The sequence below is a fragment of the Anolis carolinensis genome, chromosome 4, assembly GCF_035594765.1.
Source record: "Anolis carolinensis isolate JA03-04 chromosome 4, rAnoCar3.1.pri, whole genome shotgun sequence".
NCBI lineage: Eukaryota > Metazoa > Chordata > Lepidosauria > Squamata > Dactyloidae > Anolis > Anolis carolinensis.
This window is the reverse complement of record NC_085844.1, coordinates 101779715-101794419: the sequence shown is the minus strand read 5'-3', so window position 1 is coordinate 101794419 and position 14705 is coordinate 101779715. Positions and strand designations below refer to the sequence as shown.

Genomic DNA, 14705 nt, shown 5'->3' with positions numbered 1-14705 from the left:
TAAAAAAGGGCAATATTATTTGGGCAATAAAACTGCAATCACATCGCAACTAGTTTCACATACCACATAAACTGCCTGTTTCATTGCACTGCCTGCTTGGTTCCACCAGCCACTTTTGAATAAAGGAAACAAACTCAGAAGGGGAAAGATAGCACTATAACATTCTATAACCATAGACTGGCCTTTCGGATTCTTACCATTATGGATACTCTTGAAGAGACACAGCCCAACAATATACTGTTTAATGTTTTGTCGATGGCTGGAATAACTGGGTTGCTGTGAGTTTTTTGGGCTGTATGGCCATCTTCCAGCAGCATTCTCTCCTAACCTTTCACCTGCATCTGTCATTGGCTTCTTCAGAGGTTCCTCTGAACCTGTGAAGATGCCAACCACAGATGCAGGCAAAACGTTAGGAGAAAATGCTGCTGGAACATGGTCATACAGCCCAAAAAACTCACAGCTACCCGATGTATTGTTTACAAATGGTAATTAAGATGTGTCCTCCCAAACTATAATGATGAAGAAAACTGAGGTCCTGCTCAATGACCAAACTTTATCTGCTTAGCCTCTCAATCCTGGTCCCCAGTCTGAATGTGTGGAGCTGAATTTGATCACAATAGTCCCTTGTTATGTATGCTTTCTCTGCTCTTTTTGTTGCCACCTCTATTGCTTCTCCTGCCTCCAGCTGAGTATATATCAGTCTGCAATGTAGGTTACAAAATTTACTTAACAGCTGAGATAGTTACTATTGTTGGATTATGGTTGTATGTGTATGAAATGTAAATCAAGTGTTTTCTGCTGTGTGTGTTTCAGCAATGAAACAGTTAACAGCAGGCTAGTTTTGACTGGCAGCCTATTGTGATTGCTATGACCTATCAGGCATGGTTTATGGCTTTGGAGGTCAGGAACTTCCTTCTGACTGAGGAATGTGCTTTCTTATCTCTGTGTGTGTTGAGCTGGTGCTTGCTGAGGCGAGAGGTTGAAGAAGAATGCCAGCTCAGAGCGATGTTTTTTACTATGCTTTGTAAATATGTATTATAGATATGAAATAAATGTTTGGACTTTAGACTAGAGATGTCTTTGAGTCTGACTTTTGAACAGAGGAATTGGTGAGGCAGATGATTGCAACCAATTCATCAGGGTGCTGGAGAAGATGATTGATGGAGTCTGAAGAAACCCACCCAGCACGCACCCTGACCTCCCTCCAAGCTGACAACTATTTCCTACTAATCCACAAGGATCCTATGAAGAAGTTGCATAACTGATGGCACTCTGCTGCAATGTATTCCCATGGAAAATACTCTTGTGAATTTTCCCAAACACCATTCAGAACATTCCAAACATAATACAGTAGAGTCTCACTTATCCAACATAAATGGGCCGGCAGAATGTTGGATAAGCGAATATGTTGGATAATAAGGAGAGATTAAGGAAAAACCTATTAAACATTAAATTAGGTTATGATTTTACAAATTAAGCACCAAAACATCATGTTATACAACAAATTTGACAGAAAAAGTAGTTCAATATGCAATAATGCTATGTAGTAAATACTGTATTTAAGAATTTAGCACCAAAATATCACGATATATTGAAAACATTGACTACAAAAATGCGTTGGATAATCCAGAACATTGGAAAGCGAGTGTTGGATAAGTGAGACTCTAATGTACAACACATTTACATAAAACTGGCCCTGGTGCTGAGATGTAGTTCTATGTCAGTGTGAACAGGCTTGCATTTCAAATATTGTCTGTATAGATGGCAACCTAAATAATGAGCTACCTAATCCTCAATTACATGTCAACCTTAAACAACAAAGAGAGTCAGAGCAACAGCAAGCCTTGTTATTTCTAGCTCCCTTTCTGTGAATGGTTAACTTTTTGGAGTGCCTTGGCAGCTGAAAGTGTCCACAATATTTTAGTCAAGGCAGAACCCCCTCCACCCCCAAATAAAAGTCATGTGTTAGTATATGTTCCTTTAAATAATCTAGATCTATTCTACACACAGTTGCAGCAATATAGCAGTGGGAGAAGGCAAGCCCTACAAAACAGAACTTAGTACCAAACCTGACTATAATTAAGGATTCCAGGTCTAGGATCTCTTTAGGATTACACATTCTTTAACTCAATTTATTAATAACAATCACACTCCTCTGAAATGGCCCTGCATACTCTCTCAACAAAGAAAACAGAAGAGATGTTATAGTGTGTCAGCATCAAGGTCCCGGATCAAACTACCTCTTCAAGAATAGGAACATCAGCTTTCTAACTCATATGTATCATCCAACATATGTTTTTTAGGGGGAGGGGGGAGGAGAGCAGACTGTATCCCATGATATGTGTTTCTATGGCTGTCATGTGACTGTTTGAACATGCTTGCATTGTTTAACATACTTGTCCAAGCATGTTCAAATGGTCTTGTGCACGTATGTTCAAACATTCATATGACTTTTGGGGGGCTCCAAATCAACTGGGGAAATGTGTGGGCCAGTATAAACATCCCAACAAAGGTACTGTATACATAGTGTGGCTTCTACAATGTTACACTATCTCCACCACCAGTGTGTTGTTTCTGCTAATACGGTATTTCTTTCTTTTAAAATACATAGTTTCTCATGTTGTTAGTGATTCCTGCACATCGCACCAGAGTAGATAAGGACATATTAGCAAATCACTGGATAATTTGTTGTGGACCTTTATTTTCTTTTAAATAAACAACAAAAATTTTTCCCTGTGCTCAACGATATTGTTGCTGTGATAAAAGCTTGGGCAGAGAATATCAATATTAGATTTGGGCTTCAAAAGACTATTCCTTTTTAGATTTGGTACCGAGTACACATTTCTGAGTTTATAAGTAATTTGGACTCAGATCTGCTTGGTGGACCTTGAGATTGCAGTAAAAGCTAAGGAGATCCAAGAAGCTGAAAATGTGCACTGATACATTTTCTTATAACATTCATAACAAGGGTGTAAGGTAGGTCAGTATTTATAAGCAATCAGCTCACAACCACATGGAAAAGCCATTTAGTCTTCTTTAAGAACGGTGCATAGCATCTTGATTCCTTGGTGCTGTGGTCAGAAAGGGCAGCTATGTGGATCTCTATGATGTTTAGGTTTTCAGTGAAATCTTCTGCTTTAAATACAGGTCAGTGTAATCATAAGTAGCATCTTGCTTAAGGATGCCCTGGTATGTGTGTGTGAAAAAGGACAAATAAATATTCAGGGTTGAAATCCAACTTTGCTCTGGAATCCTTAAATATAATCTATGTATATCCACCTCCATCACAGTCTAGCAAAGTGCCCCAATAAAAACGCCTACACATTTATTTCCCTACAAGGACAAATATCTACAGGGAAAGAATGTCATACAGAAAAGTTACCAAAGCTGTCAAGAGTGAGGACACACATACTGCAAACTGTGAACAACAGAAAGGAAAAGCAGAAAACTCCACAGAACGACAGTAGAACAGAAGGCATTCGCAGAAGCACCACGGATTTCTGAAAATACAAAGCTTCCCAACGAACAAGGCAAAGGATTTTATTTCCATCTTTATTTAAAGCATTCTGCTCTTAATACATACATTAGAAGGACGTTTATTCTACATCAGTGGTTTCAGTACAACCCAGCTCCGTTTCAGAGAAGATAGGGCACAACTGTATTGACTACACTTGCTCAATGAGTGATCATGGATTATAACACTATGTAACAGGATTTTTGTTCCTGGATTATAAATGTCATTTCCTAATTTGTTCTGGCATTTAAAAATGGGGAAAAGTTTATTAAACTGCAAAAACTTTGTTTTTGCGGGACATCCTAGCAAAACCCATTTTGCTATGGTTTTTCAATTAGTATCTCACTGACTCTCAATCAATATACCGTATATATTCGAGTATAAGCCGACCCGAATATAAGCCGAGGCACTTAATTTTACCACAAAAAACCTGGGAAAACATTGACTCCAGTATAAGCAGAGGGTGGTAAATTTCAGAAATAAAAATAGTTACCAAAAAAATTACATTAACTGACGCATCAGTAGGTTACCGTATTTTTCGCTTTATAAGACGCACCTGATGATAAGACACACCTAGTTTTCAGAGGAGGAAAATGGGGAAAAATAATTTGAACTAAAAGATGACCTAGAACATTTTAATAAAATAACGTAACAGTAAGGGAGAATTGGGCGATCGCCCAATTCTCCCTTAGTTCCTTGACGCAGGCGCAGATCACCTGAACATTAGGAAGAACTTCCTCACTGTGAGAGAGAGCTGTTCAGCAGTGGAACTCTCTGCCCCAGACTGTGGTGGAGGCTCCTTCTTTGGAGGCTTTTAAACAGAGGCTGGATGGCCATCTGTCGGGGGTGCTTTGAATGAGATTTCCTGCTTCTTGGCAGGGGGTTGGACTGGATGGCCCATGAGGTCTCTTCCAACTTTATTATTCTATGATTTTAAAGAAATAAAGGAGTTATTCAGTATTGAAACCCCTTTGTGACTTTTGGCTCACCCTGTGCTTTAGCCGTTGCTGTTGTAATTATTACTATAATTACTTTATATATATATAATATATAATTATTACTATATATTACTCTGGTACCACAAGATGCAGAGCTAAACTTAAGAAATGGTGCTACAAGATGGAGTCTCTGACATGTGACACAGACCCCCTACTACAATGCAGCTTGAGCCCTGCCACATGCACAATGGAGGACCTTCTCATAGCAATCCCAGAGGCAGCTACTGCTCAAAGGGCATTTAGTATAATGCCAAATTTATACTTTGTCGTTTTTTATATACAATAACTGTATTCTCCATTTGCTTCTGAAAGATAAATAAATTATTACTGTTAGTTTCAACATCTATTGCTTTTCACTACCTTATGTGCCATCTCTTTATATTGTAAATAACATTTGGTTTTACAGTGTTTCTTGGAGCAGCATTGTATGGTCAGCGTAGACTCATATAAAGCAGTTACACTGCACTGAGATGGGTCTACAGTTCCAGAAGCATTCTTGCCTGACATTTCGCCTCCATCTATGGCAGGCATCCTCAGAGCTTGTGAAGTCTGTTGGAAACTAGGCAAGAGGGGAATGTTAGGAGAAAAAACTCTTTGTCTGTTTGAGGCTGGTGTGGATGTTGCAACTGATCATCTTGATTAGCACTGAATAGCCTTGCATTTCAAAGTCTAGCTGCTTCCTGCCTGGAGGATTCAATGCTAATCAAGGTGGTCAATTGCAACATTCACACTTGCCTCCAACAGACAAGAGTTCTTTCTCCCACCCTGGACCTTCCACAGATATATAAATCCCACTTGCATAGTTTCCCACATTCATAACCTCTGAGGATGCCTGCCACAGATGTGGGCGAAACGTCAGGAGAGAATGCTTCCGGAACATGGCCATACAGCCCGGAAAACTCACAGCAACCCAGTGATTCCAGCCTTGAAAGCTATCGGCTCTTAGGAATTGTGGGAGTTGAAGTCCAAAACACCCAGAGGGGCGAAATTTACCCATGGCTGGCCGTTGACCATATCATGCATGGATAGGGCAGTGTAGTTGGGCCCATCCTTGGAGAGGAGGCTTCACTCTTCTGACCGGATGGCCAACCCGGAAGTATCCTTGCCATACACGTGACGCGTCTCTCTCCGCTTCGTTCCTATCTCTGTGTTCCGTGCTCCCCTGCCAGGGCGCCTCTTCCCGGCGTCCGCGTTCTGCCCAGAAGCGTGAGCCTCGGCGGGCGCCGTAGTGAGGGCTGGGCGGGGCCAGCGTAGGCCCAGGCGGGCGGGGCCGGGGCGATGGGGAATCTGTTTGGGCGCAAGCGGCGGAGCCGGGTCACCGAGCAGGATAAGGCCATCCTGGTGAGAGAGCCCAGCGGGGCTGGAGAAAGGGAAGGCAGGCCGGCCGGTCGTGGGAGCAGCAGGCCCTCAGTCGGCGAGAGAGGCGCGCCTCTCACCAGTCCCTGAGGCTTCCGCTTCCTCCCTGGCCTTGAGGAGGAGATGAGTCTGCACCAGGCCAGGGTGATCTGCGGATGTGTCCAGGAAGGGAGAATGGGGCGATCTGTGCCGCGATCGCCCCATTCTCCCTTCCTGGACGCAGACTGCGTTTATAAGACGCACTGACTTTTTCCCTCTATTTGGGGGGGGGGGGGGAGTGCGTCTTATAAAGCAAAAAATACGGTAAATGTTTTTGAATATTTACATGAAGCTCAAATTTAAGATAAGACTGTCCAGCTGATCAAATTATTATTCTCATCTTCTTCAATGTAAATGTGCTTATGTATCCTTTTAATAATAATAGAGTAAAATAATACATGTAATAATAATAATAATAATAATAATAATAATAATAATAATAATAATAAATACAGGAAAATAATACAAGTAATAATAGAGTAAAATAATAAATGCAATAATAATAAGATCAGAGTGAAATAATAAATGTAATAATAAAAATAAAAATAGAGTAAAATAAATGTAATAGTAGCAACAATAATAGAGAAAAATAATAAATGAAATAATACCAATAATAATAGAGAAAAATAATAAGTGTACCATATATTCTCAAGTATAAGCTGACCCAAATATAAGCCAACCAGGACACTCACCCGAGTATAAGCCGAGAGGGGCTTTTTCAGTCTTAAAAAAGGGGTTGAAAAACTAGGCTTATACTTGAGTATATACAGGTTTGTGGCAGCCACAAAAACCAAGTTTTTAGAGTATAACAATTACTTTCAAAGTAAGTACAGTAGAGTCTCACCTATCCAACATAAACGGGCCGGCAGAATGTTGGATAAGCAAATATGTTGGATAATAAGGAGCATTAAGGAAAAGCCTATTAAACATCAAATTAGGTTATGATTTTACAAATTAAGCACCAAAACATCATGTTATACAACAAATTTGACAGAAAAAGTTGTTCAATACGCAGTAATGCTATGTAGTAATTACTGTATTTACGAATTTAGCACCAAAATATCACGATATATTGGAAGCATTGACTACAAAAATGCGTTGGATAATCCAGAACGTTGGATAAGCAAGTGTTGGATAAGTGAGACTCTACTGTACCACACAATTAACCAGGAATAACACTTTCAAACCAGGAGCAGATTTTTTTTTTCTAAATTTTGTTACATACTGTAGTGTAATGAAAGAACAAGTCCATATGCAAAAAAGGTAACTTGTTGAGCTGCTCATAATGTTTCTGCCTTGGGATAGAAACTTTGATAAAACAATAGCATACAGTTCTTGACAAATAGCCCTAAAATGCTTTAAAATTGCCTTTACAAATAAGTTTTGAAAGAGACATGAACATGTTGATCATTGCCTCAATAGAGCAATCTCCTTACTACTTTTGAGGGATAACTTTACGGCACCTTTGTTATCAAAAGTAAACTGTTTTACTTGTAGCTCGCTAATACTAAGAATGTGTGTGTTAGTGTGTGTTTAGGAGTTGCCCTAGCCTTTCTGCTGGGCTGCACCATGTTAGAAAAACTTTAGTGATAAAACATGATGAAATATAAACAGCTGAGCATGGGGCATTAAAGAGATGTCTAAATCCTAGTTTTAACTAACACCATGATATCACAGAAAACAGGAAACTGGGTTAAACCCTTGTGCTGGCAGGACTGCTGACCGAAAGGGGAGCAAGGGGAGCTCCTGTCTGTCAGCTCCAGCTTCCCATGTGGGGACATGAGAGAAGCCCCCCACAGGATGGTAAAACATCCGGGCGTCCCCTGGGCAACGTCCTTGCAGGCAGCCAATTCTTTTACACCAGAAGCGCCTTGCAGTTTTTCAAGTCGCTCCTAACATGAAAAAAAAAGTTCTTGAGTCAAATATGCCCAGCTTTTACTACACTGATCAGCATTCGCTCTTTTCCTGCTCTGTCTAATGATAACATGAATTAAAGCTGGACCTTTTGCATGCAGAATTATGGTGTAAATCAAAACCAGTGAGATGATGACATGCTAAATACGTTTTTAAAAATTCAACTAGAATGAAAGGTACCTTTTCTACAACAAAATGGAATGGCATTGATGTTTTGTTTATGCTGGCCTAACAAAACCTTCCTCCTTTTAAGCTTAGTAATGCAATGTATATTTGAAGACATAACAAATGTGTTGAACCTTAGGTTAGCTTCACCTTGCTATATACACCAAACTGCACACAAGTTAAAGTCTTTTCAGTTGATTAGAGAATAGAAGATTAAAAAAGTTCTTAAAAAGAAAAAGTAAAGTTCCAAAAATTAGTTACAAAATAAAGCCTTAGAGCAGGGGTCCCCAAACTAAGGCCCGGGGGCCGGATGCGGCCCTCCAAGGTCATTTACCTGGCCCCTGTCCTAAACTTTAGACTTAGTCTTTAGACCTAAGTCTACCTGGTCTTTGGAGGTCTCTTTGCTTACCTACGGTCTTATGTGATCGTCTAGATGGTCTTTGAAGGTCTCTGTGCTTAGCTATGGCCATATGAGACCATCTAGATGGCTTTTGGAGGTCACTTTCCTTACCTATGGTCCTATGAGACCGTCTAGATGGTCTTTGAGAGTCCCTTCCTTACCTATGGTTTTATGAGATTGTCTAGATAGCCTTTGGGGTTCCCTTTCCTTCTCTATGGTCTTATGAAACCATCTAGATGGTCTTTGAGGGTCCCTTTCCTTATCTATGGCCTTCTGATGGCCTGATGAGATCATCTAGATGGCCTTTAAGGGTCCCTTTCCTTACCTATGGTCTTATGAGACCGTCTAGATGGTCTTTGGAGGTCTCTTTGCTTACCTATAGTCTTATGAGATAGACTAGATTAGGGGTCCCCAAACTAAGGCCCATGGGCCTGATGCAGCCCTCCAAGGTAATTGACCTGGCCTTTGTCCTAAACTTTAGACTTCGGGTTGACCTAAGTCTGAAATTACTTGAAGGCACACAACAACAACAATCTTAATTTTCGACTATTTCATCATAGTCCGGCCCCCTAACAGTCTGAGGGACAGTGAATCGGCCCTCCACCTAAAAAGTTTGAGGACCCCTGCCTTAGAGAATAATTCAAGAAATCACAAGGAATGAACAAAGTCCCATTAAAGAATGACAAAGTCCCAGGAACATGAACACATAGGCTGCAAGATAATCCAGGAAAACGAGAGCTTACTTCTTGGTTGAACAAAAGTTGCTTTGACAAAGGTTTGTCTCCAAACACACTGCTTTAATACCCTTTGCTAAACATGAAAGCATTTCTCTGGCCTCTAACCTCCCTCTTGTTTGCGATTCTCACATTCCTCTGAACCCTGAATTCCAACCGGTCAGCTCGATCTAAGGGGGTCAATGTCAGCCTGCTTGTTAGTTTGCTGAGCCTCGTTATCAGACTGAGAACTGTCCTCCTTTTCTAAGTCAATTTGCACCTGGCTGGTTTCAGTATCATCAACACCATTCCTTGCTGTGGGAAAATGAACTTGCACTCTCTGTTCCTCATCTTCTACAACAGGGACATTTTGAACCTGATTTTGAACCTGAATCCCATTATCCTCATCAGAGTCAATCTGAGGTTCCAGCTGAGTCACAACAAAATGTCTCCATTTCAACACAAACATAATTAACAGGAGTATTTTTCAAAAAAGGTTGTAATGTAAATATTATAGAGTAATATTTCTGTTAACTCTCCTATATATGTATAGCTCTCTGTTTCTTGTTTTCTCATCTGATGGAATCAGTGGCCATGATCCTACATCAGTGCATAGCTCTGCAAGTAGTGTTCCATATTCTCTCATTGCTAAGCCCTTGCTATTACTTACTGGTGCTGCTACTTATTCGTGGAGAAGTAACACAATTCAAACTATGGAGAAGCAGCTGGTTTCAGTAGTCAAGGGGGAAAGAAATAAGTGTGACCACTTACCTTCCCCTGGGAATCCAGAGTAGCTGTATTTTTACAGTCTGAATTGCTTCTTCCTCCCTCCCTATGCAACCAGTAAGCAATAGAATCAGTTCTGATGGGAATTTTTGGATGGAGTGCAACAGGATGAATATCGACCCCATCCAAAACAGGACTTTATGTAAGTTAACAGGATGTTGGCCTGATACGAGAAGCCTTTCAGAGCAAGCTGTCACTTGCTGACAAATATGTCAGTCATTTTTGCTAGCCTACATCTACCAGAAGTCCTATGGTTAGTTGACTATGATTACACCTCTGTGTATAATGTCATCAGTAGCAGATGGATAAAAATCATTCAATGACAATCTGGTCTTTGAGACCATTCAGCATCCTTTTGTAATTCAAAATTGTCAAAGTAAACACATATATCAAAACGCTGTGCCTATTCCATGATTGACTATGAAGTCCCCAAAATAGCCCAAAACACATTTACCTCTATTGCATGCTGGAACTGTTCATGTTCACGCTGCAGCTGCTCAGCTTCCTGCAGTGAGCTAGCAGTAATGAGTCCTGCATTTAGCATAGACTCCCCATTTCGGATCCAGCCCAGCACCTGAAATACAATACAAAATGTCATAATTCTGAAGGCTTTCCTTAAGACTGGGACAATGCTCTTTAAAATTTATCATCTACTGTTTAAATAACATGACAGAAATGGGCATCAGTTTCATACTACAGATGTTTTTAAAGGTGGGATTTTGATGTGCAAGCAGAGGATGTTTTATTTATCTTTTAAAACTTCTGTTTGTTTTAGAATTGTTTGTTGTTTTTGTGGTAGTTTTGATTGCTTTTATTTATTTATTTATTTATTTACAGTATTTATATTCTGCCCTTCTCACCACGAAGGGGACACAGGGCGGATCACAATGTACATATACATGGCAAACATTCAATGGCATATGAACATAGAGACAGAGACAAAGATAAAGACTCAGAGGCAATTTAACATTCTCCAGCTTCCACCTTCATGAGGGTATGCTCGATTCCGGCCACAGGGGGAGCTTCTGCTTCATCATCCACTTGATGGATACTTCTGTCAGGGTATTGTGTATTGTGAAATGTTAAAATCAATTTGGGTTATTAGAAATGCCTTATGTGTTAGTTTTTCGGCAAGGCATTTCAGCAGTTATGGAGTTAATGAGAGTCTGCTATGATTGATGTATCACAGGACCAATGGGGTCAAGTTTGTTTTGACCGGGACTTTCTTTCTTGTTCCTGTGGAATGCAGAGGAGTTTCCTGAGCAGTTGAGCGATGTGCTGTGTGTGCATGAGTCGCTTCGGCAAGCACTCATGGAGAGAAGGACTGATTTGCTCTGTTTGTATATAGACATGTAAATAAAGATTGATTGCCGTTGGATTTCCAACCGAATCCTCGTCTGCTGGAGTGTGTTTGTCCAGTGCTGTTTTTCCACACCGGGAGACAGTCTGGAGAGAAGGAGGTGAAGATCGGGATGGTGAATTTTTGGACTTCACTCTGCTACCCATCATCCCGCTGTCAACTTCCTCATTCCAAATGCTGCTGGACGATTTTTATGGTGTCATAAATTAGTTAAATTAGCCTCCCCGCATAAGCGGCACCTAAATTTTCTACTTGATAAATACAACTATCTTTCAGGCTGCTTAGGTCAACAATGGGCAGGGCGATTTTCAGAGGAGGTCCAAGGTAATTTTCAAGGAGAACAGAAATTTGGGTGTCCCCCCCCCAAAAACCAATCACTGAAAAATAAAAGTGTTGATTCTGATCATGACAACACACACATTATTATTATTATTATTATTATTATTATTATTATTATTATTATTATTATTAAGATCCAAAGGAGCAGGGTGTGAAAATAGTTCACATTCCAGGATCCCACCCCAGGCTTTTGATGTTAAACTGGATTATATGAGTCCACACTGCCAAATAATCTGGGATAAATAGAAAATTTGTGATTGGATCCTGGGATATAGGTCCTGTCTGGAAGGGCCCTAAGTGGCATATAAACTTTGGCAAGCTGAGCATTCCTTCTGCATGCTACAGCAGGCAGAAATGCAAATCGTGGATCAGTTGAGCAACATGACAAGGAGGCAAAGAGAGAGGGCCCTTGCACACAGCCGTATAACCCAGAATATCTGCTTTGAACTGAGTTATCTGAGTCCACACTGCCAGATATTCCAGCTCAAAGAAGAAAATGTGGGATATTACTCAGCTATGTGTGGAAGGGTCCAGAGAGAGAACCCTAGATGACCCAATACAGAGCAGATAAAACTTACCGGGCCTCAATTTGTGGTCCAACAGCTCTCCTGGCGCATAGCTATGACACGCCAGGCGAGTGGGGGGGGAGGGGGGAGAGCGATCCCCCCCCCGCTCTCCTGGCACGTCATTGCTATGCGCCAGGAGAGCTGTCGGACCACTAACGGAGGCCCCGTAAGTTTTTTCTTACTTTTCAAAGCAGTTTGGGAGGCTTTTGGGGAGGGGTAGGTGTCCTCGTGGTTTTCTGGGCTAATTACAGAGCATTCTATAGGATGAAGCCATGGCAGATAAAGTGGAATCATAGCACTAAAATTGTCTTGTATGATAAGAATGAGGGTTTATCACTACTAACAGAGATTTATTCCCAGTTCAGAAAGGTGAATTGTGGGTTTACAATTATCAGATATTATGTATGCAAATATATAAGGCAGAGGGAATGGGTGGAGATGATGGAATGGTCACATCTGAACCCTTAATTCTGGTAAGTGATCACTAGCTTTAGATCCATACAAGAAAATTTACCTGTGCAATGATGAATAATTGCTACAAACAATGTCATTTTATAGCAAAAATCACATGTATCTTTTTATCTCCCCAGGAAAATTACCATATATACTTGAGTATAAGCTGACCCGAATATAAGGTGAGGCACCTAATTTTACCACAAAAAACTAGGAAAACTTATTGACTTGAGTAAAAGGTGAGGGTGGTAAATGCAACAGCTACTGGTAAATTCCAAAAAATAAAAATAAAAATAGATACCAATAAAATTACATTAATTGAGGCATCAGAAGGTTAAATGTTTTTTAATATTTACATAAAACTGTAATTTAAGATAATAATAAGTGTTGTGACTGCGCCTTCGGGGATTATGGTTGATGGTGATGGGATCCGAAGAGGAAGAAAAAACCCTCGTGATGAGGGTTCACTGGAGGAGTTGCGCAGGAAGCGACTTAAAGAGCTATATGGGGGATCTTCTGAGGAAGATTCAGATGGGGAGTTTGGGGAAATGGATGCTGAGGAACAGGTGGTGGCTGGGGAAGTGGGCACTGAATGGGCACAGCCACCAGAGATGTCTGGGGATTTGGGGCCTATGGATACTACTGAACCTGGGGTTTCTGCAGGAGCTGATCCCACTTGGGACGCTTGGAGAAGGGAGGATGGTTCTTTAAGTGTTCATGGGGCTAAGTGTGGGCAGGATTATTGGGACTCCGATTAATTGCTAGGTACTCCGGATCCACGAGCTCTAGCTGTGTGGAGTTCGGACTCTGAGTAGATTTGGGACACCTGGTGTTTGGGTGTGAGTGTTTGGTCACCCAGGAGGAAGGGGAATAAAATGGGAATGTTTGGCCAATGCACTTTGCGTGTGGCAAGGTGTTGCTGAGGCGCCATTGGGATCTCTGTGTTTCCGTGAAGACTGGACTTGGACTGTGATTCGGATGTAAGTTATCTGGGACTGCTTTACAGCAGAGGGATGGAACTGTGTGGGTTTCCCTGGACTGCATTCTGATTACTATTTCTAGCTGCTGATACCATCTGGCTTGGCTCTCGCTGTGTCTTATCGTGGACCTGGTTTGGATGACTGCACCCTCTTCGGACTTTGGATTGAATTTGACCTGGCTTCTGTCTACGCTCCCTGACTGACGATTACTTCTGACTTCTGGAATTTGCTACTGCCTCTCGATCTGACCTTGGACGGCTATTCATCATCCCTTTGAAGCTTCGGCTTTATCTGCACTGTGGAAGCAGTTTACTGCTCTTCTAGTTTGTTTGTTTTTTAAGCCAGTTTGCTGTTTTCCTTTTGGGAACTGTCCCTTTAACTCCGCAGAGCCGGCTGTCTGTTTTCAGAAACGGTTTGAAGCTAAAAGAAGCTTTTGCACTTTCTGTTATACTCTGCAGCTTTTGGAAGGTTGCAAGCCTTCGTTTATTTTGCATGTTATCTTGCAGTCAACTCTATTTGTTTCTCCAAAGCTGAATTGAAGCGTTCTTAGTTTTTATTGAATGCCAGCATGGGAAAATAGCATGGCTTGTTTTTGTGTTATTTTTGGCTTATCTTCAGAATAAACTCTGTTTTGTTTGTTAACTGGTGTCTGACTCTTGACAATAAGACTTTAATAAGATAAGACTGCCCAACTCTGTTTGCCTATATACTTGACTATAAGCTGACCTGAATATAATTCGGCCACAACCCTCTCTCGAGTATAAGCCGAGGGGGGCTTTTTCAGCCCTTAAAAAAGCTGAAAAACTCAGCTTATACTTGATTATAAACAGTATAAACAATCAAAGAGATCAATCTCATTTTGTCCTATTAATAGAGGCCTCTGTTATCCCCTGGGCTATGGACAAAACATAATTACTAGGTTTGTCTTAGGAGTAGCTCAGTACATTTGCTGCATTCTTTTCCTATTAAGAATGAAATGCTAACAGTGGATGTGGACCTGAATAATAAAATATTGGGAAGCTAAAAATAGATAAGCTCACAAAGTCCTATGGTGATGAAACCCTTACAATTGTGGTGAAGTACAGCATGTTTTTCTCCCTCCCTCAATTATACAGAAGCAGC

The 14705-nt window shown here is 40.9% G+C and overlaps 1 protein-coding gene across 7 annotated transcripts in view; it reads right to left on the bottom strand.

Moving 5' to 3' along the window:
* Positions 1-14705, bottom strand: part of trio (trio Rho guanine nucleotide exchange factor) — a 446368-nt gene that overhangs the window by 160188 nt on the left and 271475 nt on the right. For all 7 annotated transcript variants that reach the window (XM_062979400.1, XM_062979401.1, XM_062979398.1 and 4 more), the window contains one exon: positions 10340-10459. In XM_062979400.1, coding sequence (XP_062835470.1) covers positions 10340-10459 — 120 coding nt within the window. The remainder of the gene's footprint in view (positions 1-10339; positions 10460-14705) is intronic.